Consider the following 22,969-nt stretch of genomic DNA (forward strand, 5'->3'; position numbering starts at 1 on the left):
ATTCTGGCCCCACGTGGTTTGATTCTGCTTCTTATCCATAGTGCAAAAGCCAGGAATATAAAAATGGCTACAATTTATAAAACCCACTGTTCCACAATATATAGTCGGAAAGCTTCAAGCAATTCTGGCATCCGCAAAGACACGTGGTACGATAGTGGCCATCTGTGTAACCCATTTATCAACATGTCCAATATTGATCCAGGTGATTTTGATCAGATTAATTTTGGGCATGTGTTCTGCATATACTGCAATTACATGCCAAATAACATGTCTATAGATAAGGGAATAAAAATCTAAAGTGCAGTTTAAGGTTGTTATTTTTGGGAGGTATTGTTGAAACACGATCCGGATGACAGGTTGGCAATGTCTAGGTTGACACCAAAAGGTCAATATGCACAAATTCGACATTGGCAAAATGTTGACCATGGCAAGTTTTTGACTTTTTTTTATACTTTTAAACCATCCATGTGGACTTCAAATGGGAATGTTAAAATAGCCTGGCCTGAAGTTCGCTCGCCATGCGTGGGTGCACAATACACTAATAAACATTTTGTGAGTGACGACCTTGAGCATGTCTGCTTTTTGTCATTGTTGATCTTGTGGATTTTGTCCTTTTGGTGTCGACCTAATGACTGTGTACTCTATGATCCATACCCCTTTGAAACTACTACACTGACACTACTCTGAATGCACACAGAATATATGACGATGGTTCAATAAGTAAGGCAACTAGACCTCTCTTGTTCTCTATTTCATTGCAATGTCCTGCTAGGCCAAAGCGGATAGACCGCTTCTTTCCCTCATGGCCATCAGACTGCACCTCATATGAGTCCTCCTGTCCCAACATCAGTTGTTAGATGGCAGGGCTGGCGGAAACATGGTCAAACTTTGAGGTGTGCAGTGTGATCATATTTCTGTGTCTAAAGGGCACATCAGCATCTGAAATTCATCGCCAACTTGTTGAGGTGTACGGAGATACAGCCATGTCATGATAACAAGTTTGGTGTACTGCCTTTGATAATGGAAGGACACTAATTCAAGATAAACAGCAATCCAGCTAGTAAAGTTGGATTGCCGCTGTTTATGCTGGGTACAGAACCAACCACAGACTTTCACAAAAACAATAGGATGGAATTGTCTCTCTTGCACTTGACTTGGTACCATGAGGAGGGATGCAGTTTCTGGAGCATATTGGGGTTTATTCTAGTTCATTCTTTCTGACAAAATCCTTCTTAGATGGACAAAACCATGTGCACTGCAGGGGGGCAGATGTAACATGTGCAGAGATAATTAGATTTGGGTGAGTTATTTTGTTTCTGTGCAGGGAAAATACTGACTGCATGATTTTACACTTCAATATAGATCTCACTTTGAAGAAAAACCCCACCCAAATCTAATTCTCTCTGCACAAGTTACATCTGCCCCACCCGCAGTGCACATGGTTTTGTCCATCTAAGAAGGATTTTGTCAGAAAGAATGGACTAGAATAACCCCCATTGTTACAGGTGAAGAAATGTGGGTGCATTAAATCTTAAGGCCCATACACACTGTGCGATTTTTAGCTAAAAGCCACTGAAAACAGCAAGATTGAGCGGCTTTCAGCTCAATGCCACCCAGTGTGTATGCCCCGGCAATGAGCGGTGAGTGGTGATGCATCATCGTTGGGAAAGCCGCTCATCTGCTGGTATTACCAGCATATAAGCGGCTTTGAGGACATATCACTGCGTTATGCAAAGCTGTCCGCCCCCCTGCTGACCACGCCAGGCAGGGGGAAACCGCTCAGTTTGTATGCACGTTGGGCATAATCGCCCAGTGTGTATGGACCTTTAGTTTCTGTTTCAAAATCAAAATGTAAGGCTGTATATTGTCGAAAAAGCCATCATGGATTACAGAAACACAATTACTTTTTACACTCCCAAAACACATATGGCATGACACTGGGTAGGATGCTGCGGTGGAAGCAGTGGAGCAATGGTTTTTGTTTTGCATTTCAGTCTCATTGCGTACACTGACCAATTTGGTTTGTATAGAATCGTAGATCAAGTAGACGCACAGTAACAGAAATGGAAAGGTCATTCTTGGATGCTCAATTGGAGGCGACAGTTGTGTGGCTTAAAAGGTGCACAGAAATGTGACAGGATATGAGATTGTTGCAGGCATGTCACTACAACCAATCGCTTGTACAGATGCTGATAGGCCACACTGAGACTGAGAATACAGAAAAGCACAGACACGAAAATACTGCACTGTGTTACTCAGATTCAGGCCCATAGTCTGTAAAGAACAAAAAACAGAATTACACAACATAACACATATACAATTGCGTTATTTTACACAGAACAGCGCAATCATAGTTTAGAGATGATGACTGAACCACATAATACAATTGTAACTCCCTCACAGTTTCTCAGACAAAGCATCTTCATTTTAAGATGTAAGAAATGAGAATCAATTGGTCACGGTCATGCCTGCTTACACAAGGCAACACAGATTCTTTGCCACTGTTGGGTCATCTGAGCTCGTCTTCCATGCACTGATACTGTTAGTGCACAGATACAATGAAGCATTCATGAGCACACAAGCTGTGATTAATTAACAGACATATATAGACATAAAGACAAACATGTGGCACTGTACATACAAATACTGACAACATAATATTTATTGTAATGTCATTATACTGTCTTTAAATGTTTGTTTCTATCACAAATAAGAATTGCAACATGTGTTATGGGGTTTAAGATTTTTAGTACATAAGATTTGGATGAGACTACAATATGTAAAGTACATATCGCATGCGATTCCTACACAAGGTGCAATGTGAACTAGACACAATACGATTTTATACAAGAATACCTCCCTGCACATGCTATTTTGCCTTACAGTATGGACTACACAGGAGCCCTCATCACATTGCAAAACAAATAAACACAGGTGGATATTTACTAAGATGGGAGTTTTATTTCAGATGGGATGTTGTTATGGGCAACCAATCAGATTCCATCTATTATCTTCTAGAAGGTACTATATAAATAAGAAGTAGATTCTTATTGGTTGCCCATAGATAGCAACATCCTATCTAAATTAGAACTCTCATCTTAGTAAATTCCCATACAGTGCGTGGGCACCTTTATTCTTGGAAGACACAGGTGGATTTAAATCAGCAGGCTATTGGTAACAACAGCATTTCTTTCTCTCCTCCCGGCAGTTTGCAGAGAAGTTTCAGGAGGTGAGGGACGCTGCTCGTCTGGCAAGGGAGAGATCTCAGGATAAAACTGAGCTGACAAACCCAGCCTTTAACTCCACTGCACAGCAGGTAAGGACTTATACACTAGGGCCTATTGATGGGATCTGCAAGCGATAGAAGGATGTGGCGGAGTAAGCTTGCAGTAGGGCTCTCCTACCTCCATGTTTTTACCCAGTTTGTTCTATCACTGTCTACAGTTGTAAAGTGCAACGGAATCTGCTGCGCTATATAAGAAACTGTAAATAATAAATAAATATTACACAGGAATCCTTTCAGTATTATATAAAATGGATACACAAAGATAGACAAAGACTTTGTGTTGTTTGGAATATTAGAATAGAGAGTACAAACTGATAGTGTGAATAGAGACAGTCTGCCTGCCCTGGTAGGTTTCTCCTGCCCCAGCAAAACCCACCACTCAAGGGGTTAAGAGTCTCTATATATATATAAAAGGCTAAATACTCCTCACCTCTGAGGTGAAGTACCGCCAGGGACCACTAGAAGCCACTCGACGGACCAAATTTCTCCTTAACAAAAAGTGAATCTAAATTGATCTGTTTCAAACTTTGCTGGATATGGAGAGGGGGAGATGTGAAAACAGAGAGAGAGGTTGGAGCAGATAGTTGCTAAACCATCATGTTGACAAGCTTTTAACTTTTTATTTAAATATTTCTACTTTTCCTTGTTGCTATTTTACTACTTTGGTGATCAAAAGGTTACTCAATGTCAACTTTAAATACTTTGTTTTATCTATCAGGTTTAATTATGTTACTCTTTACAGGCTCCCTCATCAACATAGAGGGACTTGTGTTGAGTGAATGTATCCCTATTTGCATAGCATACCTGTTTAGAAATTGAGCACACACAATGTGCTAAAAACTATACAGAGTAATATGCAACTGACCCTCAGGATTCAATAAGTGGAACTGGGGTGGGAAGAGAGTGAGACAAATTCTGTTGAGGGCAGCTGATGATGATGATGGCTAGCAGTAAACCAGTAGCATATGCAGCCCACATGGAGGCAGCCACATCTTCAGATGCGTATCACTCTATATGTTTGGCAGGATTTGCAGCTAGCTGCCAATTGGCGTGATTTTCACAAGCCAATCACATCCTTGCACAGGCATACCTCCCAATTTTTCGCAGGAGCATCCTGTTTTTTTTAGATTTTCCCATGTCTCACTCGGGGCCGGCAGTGTCCTGGGACAAGGTGTGGGGGGGCAGTTGGGAGTCCCCCCTGTCAGCCATGAATAGTGTCAAAATGGGACGTGGCCTTGTTGGAGCGGCGGTAGCATAGGTTTGTCCCCTTGCCGCTAGACGCAGTTTCCTACTTCACATTTATCTGATGTGGGAAGGTAGGCACAGGGTGGGATTTCACTCTGGTGAGGCGGTAGATGTCTGATCGCAGGACTTTGCAATTTGGACTTAGCGATAATTATGAGTCTCTGAATTACCAGATCGTGACACCAGGCTTATGTCAACAAACAACTTTATTGTCTATTTTATATATAGAACAATGCTAGCAAGCACACAAGGTGGACAGAATGACAAAATAATCTGCTTAGCAAAAATAGCAGGTAATAAAATGTCATCTGATTGTAGATGTTTTATATCAGTTTCTTCACAACTATCTGCTATTTTCTGACCCTCAACATGGTTTTTCTCCATTCTATATCAATTAATAATGTTCTTTTCTTGTCAGTGTTTTGTTTTATATCCTTATATTCTTGCCAACCATGTTTGTCTTTTCCCCATGTTGAACTCCTTGCACTTCCCACACGCACCTAACTGCTAAGACTTGTTCTAGACGTGATGTACACTGGCAGTGCCACAGGCTGGCAGTGTTATATCCTGGCACTCTGGCTTCTTACACTATGCCAGAAGCTGGAGAGGGCTGCTGGATTAACCACTGCCATCTCCGGGCATTGAACAGATGGGTGAAAAATTCACTGTTGGTTTTAAACAAGCTGTTACATGATTACTGCCTTAGAATTGCAGATAAGGAGAAAGCTAAAATAGTAGGAAAAAGTGTGGTTTAGACAGATTTATTAACTGCTTTCAAAAAACATGCACTGCTGTGAGTTTCTTTTATTTACACCTAAGAAAGTGCACTTGTAACTTGTTTGTTTATTTGATTAAGTTGCATTTCTTGCTAACTGTACTAAGAAAGAAAACAGTTCTATATTGTATATCTATGATTCTAAACACAGGTACACATTAAAATGATTTCGTACCAATATGTAGTTTACATCCCAATTGGAAAGATCTATTGGCCAGATCTTTAAGTGTGTATGTGAAATATGTGTGCCCTCATCACCATTAACAATCACTTGTGGTTGGCCATGCTGCAGGGTCAATGATAAGTTCTTGGACCTATGGGTAGTGCCAGATAAAGGTCCACTTGGGACTGGAGCTGAAATTTACAAAGGGCCTATTGCGTGCCTTCATAAGGAGTGCTGGGCAGCAAGCACAGTGTAATGGATTGCATTACTGCCTCACAGCACTGAGGTCATGGGTTCGATTTCCACTTCGGTCAAAATTGTGCATCATTTATACAGTATATTCTCCCTGTGTTTGCATGGGTTTCCCCTGTGTGCTCCAGTTTCCTCCCATATCCAAAAATATACTGGTAGGTTAATTGGCGCCAACAAAAATTAACCCTAGATTGAATGTGTGTGCGTGTATATGTGGTAGGGAATATAGATTGTAAGCTCCACTGGGGCAGGGATTGATGTGAATGTTCATATATCCTCTGTGTGCGCTATATAAATGTCTAGTAGTAATATCAGCAACTCTGAATGTCCTGTGCGCCCCCCCCCCCCCCTTTCGTCTCCTGTGTGTCCTGTATTGTGTTTCCCACTCGCCTTTGTGTCCCATATTGTGATCCCCTCACCTGTGGGTCCTATATTGTGCTCCCCCTCTCACCTATGTGTTTACATATTCATGTAGATGTAGACATATATGTAAACAAATAACAGACCCCCTGACTCCCTTCGCAGGTGGATTCACCCGCATGGCTGTGAATAGATGTTTTGCATAAACAGCCATTTACAGCCTATGGGGCGTCACCCACATCAATGATGTGGTGCGCACACATAAATCTAAGACACTCTCAGGTGTCTTAGGCTTACGTGTGTCCTGTGCGAGGACTAGGCGGGCAGTTGACATCCAGTGATGTCAGTTGCCCGTCCCTGGCACGCGCATCACTGGGGCATTAGCATGCCCAGCATTTTCATGGGAAAGCCCGTGAAATGCTAGGCATTGCCTTGGGCACATCCCCCGGCCCGCTTTCCCACCCCCCCACCCCCCGAACGTTCCTCCTCCTCCTCCTCCCCCTCCCCCCACATGGTGGTATCTATCGTCATGTTTTATGCCCCCAATGCAGGCCAACCATGCTTCTTCAGTTCTTTTTTAACATATTGCACAAGCGTCGTAGTGGTCACTTTCAACTCCATTACCGACCCTTCTTTTGACAATTCCCTCCCTTGTTCAATTTTTTTGTCCTATATCTATATCCCTCAATAAGAACCTGAAAGAGGATGGACTTTGACACTTGGCACTCTCTTAATACCTCTTTTAGGGATTACACATTCTACTCCACCTCTCATTGTACATACTCAAGAATTGATTATATTTTCTGTAGACTTTCAGACGTAAACCGGTTCGGTACACAAGTAGTTAGTCAGACATAAGCCGGTTTGGTACACAGGGGGGTATTCAGATTTGGCCTATTCCGAGGGGATTAGAATCACTGTCCTGGTGCTATTGGCACTAGGGCTAGTGGTACACAAGAGGGGCCTTTTGTTATTATGGTGCGCTCAACACCTGTCCCCAAAGCCTGCAGGCTGTTTGTCCCCTTGCGCTCCCCATCCCCAGCAGTGGACGGCCCTAGCACTCCAACGCACTCTCGACTGCCAGTGCACTCAGCCCGTCAGCATCCACCGCTCCCAGTTTGTGTCAGCGTGCCCTTTCCAGAAGAGTCAGTCCGCGCGGAGAAGTGAGTGACAGTGCACACCTTCTCTGAGTCGATCCTGCACTGTGCGCCATGCCAGTAGGTGACGGAGACCCCAAAGTAGTGAGAGAGAATGGCTCCATTATACAGGGGAGTGTGCCTGAGCTCCGGCGGCCATGGCTGCCGAAGCTGTCCTGTCAATCACTGTGTACACCTGTTTGTGATATTATACATGCTTTATACTGCATACCTGCAAAGTTAACCCTATGATGACTGTCAAGTCTATGCACACTCAAATAAACTACATTCCTGGTTAAGTTTCCAAAACATGTGTCGTCTAACAACACCACAAGCACCGCTATATACTCTGGTAGCACCTTTGTGGTTCTTTTTGCGGGCCGAACTCCCCTGGTGAAACCAGCCATAGTGCCAACTAACTTAGGGTTGTCTTTCTTCTATGGTTTTTCTAACCCTGGCTGGTTAAGCCTAGTGCTGGTAATGGAGAATTTGGAACTTCACCCTCTTTAAATTTCCACTCCCCCCCCCCCCCTTCCATTCATATCAATAGAAAAAGTTTTATAACATGTAATTGGTTAAATATACAATTTTGTTGTACAATTACATTTATATTTGTTTTCTGATATTGATTGCTTTTTTAATATTTAATGTTTATTAATATTAAACATCACAAAGCTATTAATTACACTAGGTGGAAGCGGTATTACACAATGGAAGCATGGAACCACCAATATATTTTATGTGTCCCAATCTCAGGTGTGACCTGACATTTGTGGTCTGAAAGGGGTATAACTCTGCAAGTTCAAATGGAGCACGGACTAATGTTTATTTTAAATCGCACTGAGTGTGACCAAGATGGCTCGCAGTGCAATAATGTAAAGTGTTTTGCGTCCATGCTGTGAGTAAAGTGTTAAATAAGCACAGAATTATTATATTTTAAAGATGAGACATTCTGTGCAGATATCAGACATTAGTATGCAAAATCACATAAAAGTTACCAGTCTAAAGGGATACATACTTGAGCGAAGAGTATTCGTTCCGAGATCGGAACAAATCCCTGTCAGGGGGGATTGCCGATTCATGCTGGCACAATGTAAATGAAGGACAGAATGATTACTGTTCCGTCCTCCACTAGCATGCATTAGGTCGCTAGTGATGTGTGCGGGAGCGCTTATATTGCTGATATACACACTGATCAATGTAGACAGAATGTGGTACAGATCCGCCCGATTGAATGGCAAATCGGCAGGGTCTGATTAAGGGTTCCAGCCACCCTAGACTAATACAGAAGTGCCCCTTCCCCACCACCAATTGTTTTGCTCAAATCCAGCTAAAAATCTGTACAGGCTCGGGCCTTAACTCCATTGATGTTGCCACTTACTGCCCTAGCAGCAAGGGCGGACTGGGAACTGAAAGTGGCCCTGGAATTTTTTTTAGATGTGGCCTCAAGTGGGTGGTGCCAAATCAATTGTAGGCGGAACAAACACCAAAATAAACGGGGATAGTACATCACTACACCTGTGTGGAAGTTCTTGGTTTTAATATGCTTGACAGTCTATGGCGAACCTCAAACCTCCACATTTCAAATAACACTGCGCCTGCACCCATTGAGACTGCATGATGGAGGTTTTGGGGTCTGTGTTTAGGCAAGCAACTCATTTGCATAACCCCATGAAAATCACTTATATTGCCACCCCTTCCCCAGTGGAGCCCAGAAACACCCAATACTTTGTTACATCCCCAGATAGCACCCACTCCTGTCACAATGCATATAGATGGGCCCCCACCTTAAGTGAGCATTTGCAGCACGGGTACTCTGCTCTTTGAACTGGCAAAGGCTGTTTGTGTGGGAGACAGGAGGGGGCAGGGCCACTACTCTGGGCAGGGCCACAAAGTCACTGGCTGACAGGTGGCCTCATAGGTCCTCGGCCTACCGGGAATCTTCCTTGTAAAGTCTATGGCCAATCCGCCCCTGCCTAGCAGTGATGACAATGGCAGCAGCGGTATCAATCACATCCTTGGCAGCGAAGCCAGCCGCGGCTCTCACAAGATCTCCTTTTCCCAGCATTCCTGTCTCAGCGAAGCTGGCAATCCCAGCAGGCACCGCTGCTTACACAGTTCCTGGAGGAGATCCCCCCCCCCTCCCCGAGGCCTTGCTTGGCCCCAACTCCAGCGACACCAGAATGCACTCCAATCTAAGCGCAATCTATTTAGCTGGTGCTGCGCCCCCCTCCCCCAAGGACCCAGCACTCCAGGCTGCAGCCTAATTAGCCGATTAGTTAATAAGGCCCTGCAAATCGGTCAGTGTGTACCCAGCTTAAGCCTGTTAATGGGTGAAGTATAAATTGATCTCTGCACAGTACCATTGTGTGTTTATACGGGATTGGTACGAAATCTCGGCGGTCGGAATCCCGACCGCCGAAATGCCGACAAGGGGGGGACGTGGATCCCCCCCCCTCCCCTTGCGGGCTTGCTGCGCTAACCACACAGTGGGCACTAATTTGGTCTCCCTTTATGAGTGTCGTGGACACCCATTAAGGGAGAAAGTGTCGGGATTTCGGCGGTCGGGATTTCGACGTTGGGCTTTTGACCACCAGGATTCCAACCGCCGGGATTCTAACTGCATCCCGTTTATGCTGTAATTCTTTAATACTGTATCTTGTACTGAAAAGAAGTCATCTTGCTCTAGATAATTCAGCATGAAGCTGCAGGGAGAGTCTCTCATCTTCTTCATATTTAAGTACACCGACTAATCAATTTCTCACAGCTTGGCCTGTCATTTCCTCTCCCTTATTTCTCTGGCTCAGCTGTGAACCTAATTTAGCCTATCAGGGCCAGCAGCAGCTTGCCATGCAACTGTGGCTGTTTACAGTGCAAAGGCCTCGTCCCTTTATTACCATTTATTATGATTTGCTCTTCTGACAATGAACACAGATATATTGCTTGAATATATTTGAATTTATCATTGGCTATTGTTTAGTGATGCATGGTGACTTAGACAGCATCTTACCAACTGACTGCTGAAAAGGTTTTCTAATTCACTGACTACATATCATTGTTAAAATGGAACTGTCATCCCCAATGCAAAACCACACTGATGCGTTAAGAATCTTAAATTATATCTTGATTCATTAACTGTGTTTTTGATTAATTAACTGTAGAAATTAACTCTTGCTATATCCTTTCCATTCCTATTGGCAGATCAGTGGCCAGTGTCATCTGCTAGAAGTGTGCTGCCTAATTTCTCTATTTTGCAAATAGTGCTACAGACATTAAGATTGGCCACCAGCAAAGAAGTAGTATTCATAGATACATTGGGGTAAATATACTAAGTGTGTAAAATTGAAAATAGGAGATGTTTTCCATAGCAACCAATGAGATTCTGTCTTGTATTTTCTAGGACGCAAAAGAGTAATGATAGACATAATCTGGTTGCTATGGGCAACATTACCTCTTTCATTTTTTTAGAAGTTTGACCATCTTCCCTTAGAAAGGCATATAGAGATAAACTACTTAACTAACTTAAAGGACAACTTAATATTTGATTCATTTTCCTTCACTCATTGCTATACATGTCATAGTAGTGTAGATGAGAATCTCATTAAATAAATAAATGATCGCTAAAAAGCTGAATTACTTCTGCCTGGAAAGAATCTTGGAGGGGTGATAATTGTATTGTATATGAGTGTTGGCACTGAGAATAGCTGAAGACTGCTTTAACACCATTAAGTGGTATGGACTCAGAACAGTGCAAAACACCAATAAAAAGGTTACGTTTGCTTTTTTGTCTTACTGATCTGAGTGCTTCATGTTGTAAGTGCAGAACACAAATATGTAAGTAATAAAATATCAGGTAGTCTGTTCAGTTCCCATTATGCTAATCCATTTGTAGAGCATAGACTCTGCATAGACTGCAGTTCTCATATGCTAAAAACCAGAATTGGCCTGGCAGTGTATTGCAGGGGCCTGCTAGCAGTCCATGTATTCCAGGACAATGTTTAGAGGCATATGTGGGAGTTTTTTGGCTGCTTTTTCATTCTTAAAATTAAGGGTTGCTTTTGTAATCACTAAATGACTGATATTTCTTTGTACATTACACTGTGTTGCTAGAACCTAATATGTTTGATCTCATACATAACATAAGGAAGAGAGGTTGTGCTGGGATTATTTTGTGTCACTTGTTTTTCTTCCAAAGAGACAGGAGAATCCCTTACATTCCCAATAACTACAACTGCTGACATTTATACCTGCCCACTATTAGCACACTTCATTAGTACATCTTTCTTTAAACCAGCAGAAGTGACGTGTGCATTGTGGGGTTTATTTACTAAGATGGGCGTTCTATTGAAGATGGGTCAACAAATCAGAATCTACTTCTTATTTCTTTACCACCTTCTAGAAGATAATATATAGAATCTGAGTGGTTGCCCATAGCAACCTCCCATCTTCAATAGAACTCCCATTTAAGTAAATAAACCACATAAATCCCACCAACTTTTTCACTTTTCTTGAGATTCCGATTTTAACTATTAGCAAAGTCTTGTTAGAGGAATCTGGTTAGAAGTTACAGTAAGCTCTTACAGTATCTCATTGGTCAAATGTGGTAATTGTCTGTTGTAATGTCTCTCCAGATTGTACCATCTCCCATTATTAGTATCAATGGACCAGGAGACGATAAGCTCTTCAGGAGCCAAAGTGCGGAGATGGAGCTCAGTACAGAGCGGGAAAGGGTAAAGAAGATGCTGTCAGAAGGGTAACTATATATATATTATTAATTCAGTATTAGAATGTTATTGTTACTTGTATGGAATGCCAATAAAGCACTACCCACTTTGTAGCTATTTTAAAAGTACTGCTATGGTATTGGTCAGAATGTGGTCTAAGAAGATTTAATTTGATGTACAGGTAATGATTATTACAGGGCTTGTGCTTATCCCAAGCTTAACTAAAATCTGTAACCTCTCTCTCTCTCTCTCTCTCTCTCTCTACTGGTATCTTTCCTTCTCTGTTCAAGCATGCACATATTACTCCCATTCTAAAAATACACAATTCTGATCTAAACTGTCTCTCTAACTACCGCCCTATCTCTCAGCTCCCATGCCTCTCCAAGCTACTTGAGACCTGCCTACACTCACCTCACACACTTTCTTAACTCCTACAACCTAATGGACCCACTTCAGTCAGGCTTTCACTCTCAACACTCCACTGAGACAGCACTGACTAAAGTAGTCAATGATCTGGCCACTGCTAAATCTAAAGGCCATTTCTCAGCTGCCTTTGACACGGTCGACCATTCTCTTCTCATACAAACACTACAATCCCTAGGTCTTCAGAACACAGCCCTTTCTTGGTTCTCTTCCTACCTATCTAATCACTCTTTCAGTGTTCGCTTCTCTGATTCTATCTCCTCCTCTGTACCTCTGTCCTTTGGAGTACCTCAAGGTTCAGTCTTAGGCCCTCTGTTTTTCTCAATCTATACCTCCTCACTTGGGAAACTATTCAACTCTTTTGGATTTCAGTATCACCTGTATACTGATGAGACTCAAATCTGTCTATCCTCCCCGGAATTGTCACCATCAGTATTGCTCCGTGTCTCTGAATGTCTTTCTGCCATTTCATCTTGGATGTTATCTGATCACCTCATACTCAACATTTCCAAAACAGAATTAATTATATTCCCACCAGCCAAGAGTAGTTACCAACCTGATATCTCTATCACTGTTGAGAACACAACAATTAATCCTACTCCACAAGCTCGCTGCCTAGGGGTCATCCTCGACTCTGAACTGTCCTTTATTCCTCACATTCAATCTGTCTCTAAATCGTGTTACATGCATCTAAAAAACATATCCAAAATTTGTCCGTACCATACACAAGACACTGCAAAAACTCTAATCCATGTACTCATTATATCACACATTGATTATTGCAATGGCCTCCTTACCGGTCTTCCTAAGAAAAGACTCTCACCACTACAATCCATTTTGAATGCAGCTGCGAGGCTGATCTTCCCGGCTAGACGTTCATCGTCTGCTGATCCGCTCTGCCAGTCCCTCCATTGGTTGCCTGTATAGTACCGCATTCAATATAAAATACTTCTACTTACATACAAAGCATCACTCTGACTACACCGACTTATATCTCTTTGCTTATCTCAAAATATAACCCCACCCGACCTCTCCACTCTGCATAAGATCTGCGTCTCTCATCCACACTCATTACTCGCTCCCACTTACACTTGCAGGATTTTTTTCGGGCAGCACCCACCCTATGGAATGCCCTTCCACACACACTAAGACTCTCCTCTAGCCTCCAAAATTTCAAGCGTTCCCTGAAAACTCACCTCTTTTGGCAAGCTTACCATATTCAGGACCCCCACACAACCTCCAGTAGCATTCTTATCTAATTGCATCCCATCAGGACCGTCTAGTAATCTGATAGGACTACCATGCTATGGACTTCTATCCTTATCTATCCCTACTATTATCCCTATAGATTGTAAGCGTGCGAGCAGGGCCCTCCTACTCCATGTCAGTTTGTTTAATAACTGTTGTTTCCAATTGTAAAGCACAACGGAATATGCTGTGCTATAAGAAACTGCAAATAGTAATAAATAATAATAATGACAGTTTTCAGATGGCATATTTGGTGGGAACATGATTACAAAATAGGCACCTTTATCTTGACCTAGGCTATGCAAGAGTTTTCTTTTAAACAATATAAATTGCTTATGATTGATCATGAATGAGCATGCAAATACATGCGATTGTTTTCAAAAAGTTGCTGAGTTCAAGAAATGTTTCTTTTGTCCAACCAACAGGGTTTGTGTATTGATGCAAATTGTCAGGACTGGTACCAGTAGACTGATGAAATGTCGGTATATAACAGGGAGCATGAACAACAGTAGATTCACAGGAGCTGGCAGGCACTACTATTTCAACTGAATATCCTTAATAATACAAGAGTCCAGAGTGTCAGAACCTCCCCTGCCCAAAAAACATTCTGGTGCCCCCCTCCCCTTTTGTCAGGGGTTCTGCATGTTATCAGGGGGTCCCCCACCTTGGCCACTATCATTGTGTGTCTGTTTGCATCTGCCCCCTTCATACTATTGAAAATATCCCCCCAAAATGGCCACTGTCTCCTCTAGCAGCTATAACTGTCTTCTCTGAGGGGGCAGGGCACACATCTCTCCAGCAGTACTGTTCCTCAGGCCAGGCCTCCTTTCTACAGAACAGAAGTGGCATGGCGGCCCAGGACAGTTGTCCCCAAGGTACCCCCAATGCCCACAAGCCACCCAGCGCTTCCAAGCCACGGCATGGACTGATAATTTGCCACTGTGTCAGCTGTTTTTTTCCATCCATACAAATGGATCTGGGAGGAGGCCAAGGCCAAGGAAAGGTTTCATTAAAGTGTGGAATTGTGGAAAGCTGGATGACTGAGAATTCCGGTTAGCTTTATGCATTAAACAACCTTTCTAGTTAGCCCCAAGCTGCAGTATCTCCATACAAATGCTATATTACAGTGTTTTACTAGAAACGTAGCATTTTGTCTGATGCTACATCTGCACAAAATATAGGAATATATAACAATTGAATCAACATAAGACACTTGTGCATCCTATTTGTATCACTTTGTGAATAATGGTGCCCATACACGTTGCGATAGCAGTGTGCATTCCAATGCGATGGGATGTGCGCTCCTGCGGGCAACCCACCGTACAATACAAAAAATATGTGCTGCACATACTTTTTGTACTGCTTTTGAATTGCATTGCATCATACCCACATTGCGTTTGGCATGCCATGCAATTTAGCCCATAACGCATGTGATTCTCGCAACGTGTATGGGCACCTTAAGACACAACCGTAAAAGATGCTCTGCGCTACCGAGTCACACTGGGTTAACACTTCATGTGTAACATGATTTGTAGCACATGGAGGATAGATGTATGTGGACACATCTGTAGGTAGTGGAATCTAATGGGGGAATAATGTAAAAAAGATAGCGGTGAATTGACTGACTTTTTCGATCAAAATCAGTATAAATTAATGTTGTGTTTCAGGAGCTAAATCGCACATTTACTAACATGTAAAAATTAATATAAAAATTTGTCTTTTAAGAAATGTGCGTTTTAGCCCCCAAACACAACATCGATTTAGGACAACTTAAAATGTGATAAAAATCAAACTTTAGTCAATGTAACCCATATACTGTATTTGTGGCCTAATTTGTTCACTAGAAGTTAAAATGGATTTAAATGAATAATTAATATTCTCTTGTCACGGACCCACCGGTCGCTCCTCCAGATACGTCAACCTGAGCAGCTCCAGCTGTGACTGGGGTTCACTTTGGACACACGTGTCCCCTATAAGAGGTATGCCGCCTCCAATGCAAGTTCAAGAAAGGACACTTGCATATGTCCGGATACACAATACAATATATAAAAAAGGTTGTAACGTTAACCGCTCTGTTTTGGCTTAAGTCCTAAGAACACAAATTTAGAACTGGAATTTTTAATGATTTATTCCCAGAAATTCTTCAGAGCTTAGTGATAAAAATGGTTACAAAGATTTTAAAAGTGCACACAATAATACAACTCCACAAAATAAAAGGGAATTATAAAGGATCTTACACCCAAATACTGATTCTGTAGTGGGGGGGTTTCCACATGAAACATCGGGTCGCTTCCAGCCAGCTTGCTGTTCCCCCAAGAAGTACCATCAGCTATAGGGACAAGAGAGCAGTTATACCTGCAGACTCCCTCATCCCTCCCTCCCTTGGGATTTTGACCACTTCCCTAATGGACATTAATAAACCTCCCTAGATAATTGATCTTCTACATGAAGAATTAGTCTGCTGTTTTTAAGTGATTTGTACACATTCCTTATCCAGAGGGATGCAACAGCCAAATCTGATAAGAGATCTGTATTTGAGGGGGAGGACACCTTGTTGATCGAACCCCCAATCTGATTTATGAGGGGCCTCAGATACTAACTTCAGAGAACTCTACAGATGGTCACTGAGGGAACGTCCACCGTGCTTACACTCTGCAGGGGAAAATGGAAGACAACCACCCTTTAGGTCACATTAAGTTTACACGCATAATACAAGACCTGCCCTGATCTCACACATAATAATAACAGAAGACATGATTTCACAAATAGAATACAAGAAATTCCTTCATCTCACATATAATAATAACAGGAGGCATGATTTATTCGATCCATCGGATTGTGACATCTCTGTAAAATGCTGCAATCTATAGGCACTACATACAGTAATATAAAGAAAGGATAATAAATAATATGCTGTGGAAGCACTAAATCATTGGGTAGATGTACAAACATAGAAATATCAAATGTAACAGCAGATGAGAACCATATGGCCCATCCAATTTACCCTTTAGGTTTCGGGATTGGGGTAAAGGGTTGGAGTATAAGTGTTATTTTTAGAGTCTGGATTAGGGGTTATGGTTAGTTTAGGGAATTTGTTAGGGTATTTCAGATAGGGTATTAGGGTTGGTTAAGTGGTTTGCATTAGGGTATAGAGTAGTAGGGACTGGGTTAGGGTTAAGGTGTTTGAGATTGCATTAGGGTATTTGAAATATGATATTAATTCCTGGAAGCTTTTTCTTGTAGGAGTACTAAAGTATTACTGTAGGGGGGCCCTTATGACTTCTCCATAATCTGCACATATCTTAGTGGCTACTCCTCGATAGGCCTCCAGTGCCTCTACATGCAGTGTGGGCACTAGGTGTCTTACCCTTTCCTGCTTAGACAAGAGATATGATAAGTACAGTAATGATCTGGAAAAGATATGATGAAGAATGGCCTGGATCCTATGTGAGATATAATGAAATCTATTTGTAGTACTAAACGGTACTGTGTTGTTTTGTGGAATGGCATTCCACTCAGGGGCCCCCAATATTTTGTATGGCAGCAGCTGTGTAGTCTGTTCATTATTAGTACCCCTTTTACCTTAGCCCTAAAAAAGCTGGGTTTTTGCACAGGAGCGAACAAAACCCTGGGATTGCAGTGTAAACGATCCCACTTGAAATGACCCGGGTTGTGAGACACAGAATTTCAACCTGGATAGTGAGCAGGGGTGAACACGGATTGAACCCGGCTCACTGTGCAGCGTAAACGGGTAACCCAGGTTGATGCGGGCCGGGACCCGTTCACTGCAATGCAATTGCTGGCACTGGGAGATTCTGTCATCTCCCAGCGCTGGCTCAGGACCCACCTCTGGTGACATCACCTGCCGGGTCACACCTGGGATGGAGCCGGGTCTAAAATCCTGAGTGTAACCCAGCTTGTTGGTGTAAAAGGGGTATCAATTACAATATATTACTAGTTTTTCACAAGAAAAGAGGTCCCAGACACATTTTTTTTCATAACCATTGGACATTTCGGGGCCACTTGTGAAAAACCAGCAATATATTGTATCTTAATAATGAGCAGACCACACAGCTGCCACCATACAAGTAATGAACATGGCTTCTTGAAAGAAATGTCTCCATTGATAAAATCCCAGTTTAGTGATCAGTACATACTCTATGAGGGGCTTGGATTCTGGTACTTTGGGATAACATATCACTGGCAGCAACATTCAAGATGTCTACCATCAACATGAAAAGGAGTTTATTTTTTTTTATTTGAGAGATGAATCTCCCCATAGGGAGACAAAAGAATCTCAATAAGTTTGAGTCAAGACAAACAGATACTAGTAGTGTGTCTTAGAGCAGTGGTTCTCTAAGTCAGTCCTCAGGACCCCACACAGTTCACATTTTCCAGGTCACCCAACAGGTGCACTGATTGCTGACTGACACATTTTAAAAAATCGACAGGCAGAGCTAATTTTTTCACTTGATTCTACAAAACCTGTACTGTGTGGTGTCCTGAGGACCGACTTTGAGAACCTGTGCCTTAGACATTATGCCTACAGTAGGTGGGTAGGCGGAGGCAGAACTTCTTCCGCCTGCATTTACAACTAACGGAAAGCATTTCTGTACCATACCGACCCACTTTAACCCGTGCCCGCAGTCACACATTTGAATCAGAAGAATCTGCTTGTGCATCCTGTGCACAACCCCCATGAGGGTGAATAGCCCCTGTTGGTCAGGATCCTGACTGTTGGGCAGTCAAACAGTCAGGATTTCGACATCACAATACTGACCGTCGGGATCCTGACCATCGGTCAGTCATCCGGCACCCAGCAGGAGACAAGGTTGAACAAATAAATACTTTCTTCAGCCTCTTGTGCATGTATTATTTGATTACCTCCAGTCCAGGAGTAGACGATAAATATATCTTTCCTAAGGCGATCTGAACTATGATAAACTTCTCATTTATATATATATATATAAATGAGAAGTTTATTAAGATGCCCTTCAAGATGTCATATATATATATATATATATATATATATATATATATATATATATATATATGACATCTTGAAGGGCATCTTAATCAGAAATGTATGCAAACTTGATGGTTTAAGTACATCGCTGATGGGTATTGATCTGCACATCAGTGGATGTGTGGGCGATCACAGTGTCCCCTTAGATGCAGCATGATGGACATTTACAAAATGTGAGCATGTCACCCCTGTTTTGTAGACAAGCTGAGGCCAAGGTCCTGTTTGAGCGGACAATTGCTTAGTACAATTACTCTTTTCCGTATCTTGGGAATATCTTTTAATGATTTTAGTCTTAAAAGTGATATATGCCCATTTTTGATCACTTCTAGTTTAAAAGTGGCATTGCCTATTATTTGGACTGGCTGCTGAAATGACTGCTCTGCTGAGCGTAAATGACACAATAACCATAAAGTACAAGAGAATAGTGCCACTCGGTGGCCAAATTATTGGGTGATTTACAAAAAGGTCATGTTTAAAATATTCCTCACTCTGCATCTGTATGTAAAGCCTTTATCCACCCATCATACGGCATATAAGCATTCCACAAATTATTAACTGTAGAGCTTTACTATGACATAGATAATATACTATTGCGGAAAATGTGTCAGTGTAACCCAGATTTCAGGCTTAGTCCCCCTCCATCTGCTACAAACCAATTAAAATATCCATTAATTACTGAGCACACCGAGACACATTTGGTGCACCCATGCCTTTAGAAGCTCTGTACATCCAGTGCTGTATTAACCCATTTTATAGAAACAGAGGTTTGTTTGGCATGAGCTGTACACTGTAGGCTTACTATTAACATACTGTACTGTAGGATTTAAGTATGTATTACCCATTGCAGGGGTCAGTTGTCTGAGTTAGGAGGCCTGATTGTAAACCACTTTCCTATAACTCCTTCCTACTGGCTTGCGGTGCAGAATCCTTTAATTACATCATAGAAGATTAACATGGAGGAATCACTTGCAGAGAAGATTAGATCATTTTAGGGATATTCTTCTGTATATAATAGGTGTAGTTGGCCAATGATAATCCCTAGTTCTGGATTGAGTTACCAGAAATGATTTTATTTTTCAAAATATGTAATGTTTCATGGAAGCTAAATAAGTATTAAATTCTGATCTAAAACTGTTATTTATTTACAAACCAGAAAACCATGTGGTAATATTAAGAATAACCATGTGCATCATTTTCTGTCTAGCCCAGGGGTTCCCAATGTTTTGAATCACGGCACCCCAAAGCATCAGAAAAGTTTTCGCCGCACCCTTATGTAGGGTACACACCAGGACGACCCGCTCACGATGCACATCGTGAGCGGGTCGTCAGTGTCTCGTCCGACCCGCTCACGGTGACGCGGGGGGCACGACCCGCTCACGATGTGCACCGTGAGCGGGTCCGATCCGATGGCGACCCGCACCCGGCTGTATGGTCGTCATTCAGATCCTACCTGCAGCAGGTAGGATCTCAATAACGACCGACCAACCTGCGGGACCGCGCATCGGATCGGTATCGGTCCACACCAGGACAGAAAAGGGCCCAATCACCACACAATCTACATCCAATTGGTCGGAATTGGATCTAGATTGAGGGGATCGGGCCCTAGTCGTCCTGGTGTGTACCCAGCAATAGGCTAAAGATTTCTCATTGAGAAAGTCAGAAACAGATATTAAGTTAAATCTAAAAAACAAAAAAAAATTGTGTTTATATAGGGTCAAATATGTGGTAATGGACAGGATTTCCTTCTGTTTGTTCATAATTTGATTATTATAATGGACATAAAAAACTTGAATTGGTCCTGGACTACCAACCCAGGGAACCCCTGCAAGTCCCCCAAGTCACCCCAGGGTGCCACGGCACACAGTTTGGGATCCACTAGTCTAGCCTATTTATGTCATGGGTTGGGTACGGTATCCCGACAGGTTGCCGACGTTCAAAATACCGACAGCGGCAACCCGACACATTTTAGTAAGCACTGTATTCCTTTCAATCACGTAACACATACTGTACTTACCTACTTTGTAAATCTCCTTTCCGGGAGTACCCCGGAGGAGATACTGCAGGGCACTTCACACTAAAGGTCAAAATGGTCTCATCATTTGGTCACACCCCAACATACGGAAACACCTGTGATTTGCAGATCCATGGCAAGGGGCAGGTAAAAATGACGCAATCCACTCATTTAGCCCTGCGGCTCCCATGATTGCCAGTAACATACTCCTAGTAAAGCAGGCTGGATGTGGGAGAGCTGCCTACTCTTTTGGGGTCTGCAAGTACTACCTAAAAAATCATGAGCCTCCCACAGCTTCTGCAAGGGTAGCAAAATATGCCCTAATCCACCCCTTCCCCAGCTAATCCCTGACTCTCCCCTCCGGCAGCCTAACCCTAACCCAGATAATACTGGTGGAATATGATGGAATTCTGACAGTAGGGATGTATTGTAGCCATTAACACCCTGACTGCCCTGTATGCCACATATTACCTTTTATTGATTTCTTACCATATAAACCTTTGATGTTTGCTTTCTTGCTAAAACTTTTTAAAAATAATGAATATCTGATTTTAAATATCAAAGCTGTGATGCTCCTATATTTTTGCAATGGATAATGGTCCATAATTGATTATTGTTTGTCTAAGGCAGCGGTTCTCAAACTGTGGGTCCTGACCCCAAAGTGGGTCCCGACCTTCTCAGCATGGGTTTTTTTGGGACCGTCCTGCCCGAGCCGGCAGTGTCCCACGGCGATGGGGGTGTGTATGTGCAGCTGGGAGGCCCCCCAGCTTGTGCACAGCATCTATTCAGCGGTGCCGAGGATGGAAAATGGGGGCGTGGCTGGATTGCGACTCCATTTGCATAGGGCCTATCCGCGTTTGCATAGGCCATGCCCCCTTTTTGGGCGCTCGCATATTAGTAAGCCACTAGACCCACTGTCATAGCAATAAGTAATTGAAATAGGTACTTGGGGAACACTTAGAGTAAGGGTGGGCAATAAGGCATGCCTTGCCTTAGTTTTGCTATTTGACCATGCTGCAACTGATGCAAGGCATGCTGGGATGTGTAGTTCCTCAAGAGCTGGAGGGTCTCTTATTGCCCACCCCTTACTTAGAGCATGTGGATGGAGAAAGTAAAGATCAGGTGAATTGTGCTAAAAGGGAGGGGAACCTTTTGTGAGAAGTTCCATATTCTACCAAGATGTCAATGAGATAGCAGCTCTCAAGGAATTGTTTGTGGAAGATGGGAGGGAAACAACATAGGGTAACCATAAGTTGAAAGATTTCTTTAATTTTTATCCTTATTTAGAGACATGTCGAGCCAATCCATGTGAAACAGATAGGAAACTCTAGGTAAAAACAGTGTGGACTTCTGTAGACATCCACCGAGACAGGATTGTATTGCGTGTGGCGGCTGATAGCTTAGATAGGAACAATCTGACCCAGCAGGAGTCTTAAAATATCTAGTGGCATATAAATGTTCCAAAGGGCCCATTCTGGAGTGGGAGTGACATTAATGTTGGAAGTGGTCTTAATATAGTGTCTAACGTTTAAAGAGAATCTATGGACTCTGGGACAGTTCCACATACAATCAAGTAAGTCAGCATCTGCTGTGTGTTGCACATTTAAAACAATTAGAATTATCTGAATTACCCATCAACATCTGCCTTTTAGGAGTGTAATATACCCGGTGCATGCAGTAATTTATATTACATTTTCCATATAAGATGCCATGACCAGGTGTATGTTGATGCGGATAAAAGCTGATAAGATACTCGTAAGGGGGATAGTAGGGAGATCAATGGTCCATTTTATCATTCCAGATTGTAATGTATCAAGCTGAATCTGTCGTTTAAGATGTAAATACAGCATAGATGTAGAGCAAACCGTATCTGTAGCATGTCTTATCATTACATCTAAACCGACCTTCCTGTCCTTTTCTGACAGTTTCGAAACTACATTAGAGACATAACTGCGTAGCTGAAAATATGCAAACAAAGGGATGGTTAAATTAGGGAATTTAGCACCCAAATCTTGATGGGATAGTATTGTGAAACCATCCGTATTTAATACATGCAGTATACCTAAAGTTAGCCGCCAACACATAACTACGTATACAAGGCAGATTAACACCTCCCAAGGCAGTGGACTGACTCATTGCGCTGTCCTGTAGATAAATGTTCAAATGGATTCTTCAATCCTGATCGGTAAACATCCAGTCCCTGACTATAGACCAAGGAAGGGCTTAACAGGGAGGCTATAAAGGCAAATACACAGTACCCAATCTGTGTCACTGACCTGTTTACCAAGCCCTATTTGCATGTAATGGTATCTTTCAGATC

At 42.5% G+C, this 22,969-nt stretch overlaps 1 protein-coding gene across 2 annotated transcripts in view; it reads left to right on the forward strand.

Annotated features, from left to right (window-relative positions):
• Positions 1–22,969, forward strand: part of HOMER3 (homer scaffold protein 3) — a 107,237-nt gene that overhangs the window by 53,741 nt on the left and 30,527 nt on the right. For both annotated transcript variants that reach the window (XM_083180545.1, XM_083180537.1), the window contains 2 exons: positions 3,209–3,316; positions 11,849–11,970. In XM_083180545.1, coding sequence (XP_083036671.1) covers positions 3,209–3,316; positions 11,849–11,970 — 230 coding nt within the window. The remainder of the gene's footprint in view (positions 1–3,208; positions 3,317–11,848; positions 11,971–22,969) is intronic.

This window comes from Crinia signifera, chromosome 1, assembly GCF_055691185.1.
Source record: "Crinia signifera chromosome 1, ASM5569118v1, whole genome shotgun sequence".
NCBI lineage: Eukaryota > Metazoa > Chordata > Amphibia > Anura > Myobatrachidae > Crinia > Crinia signifera.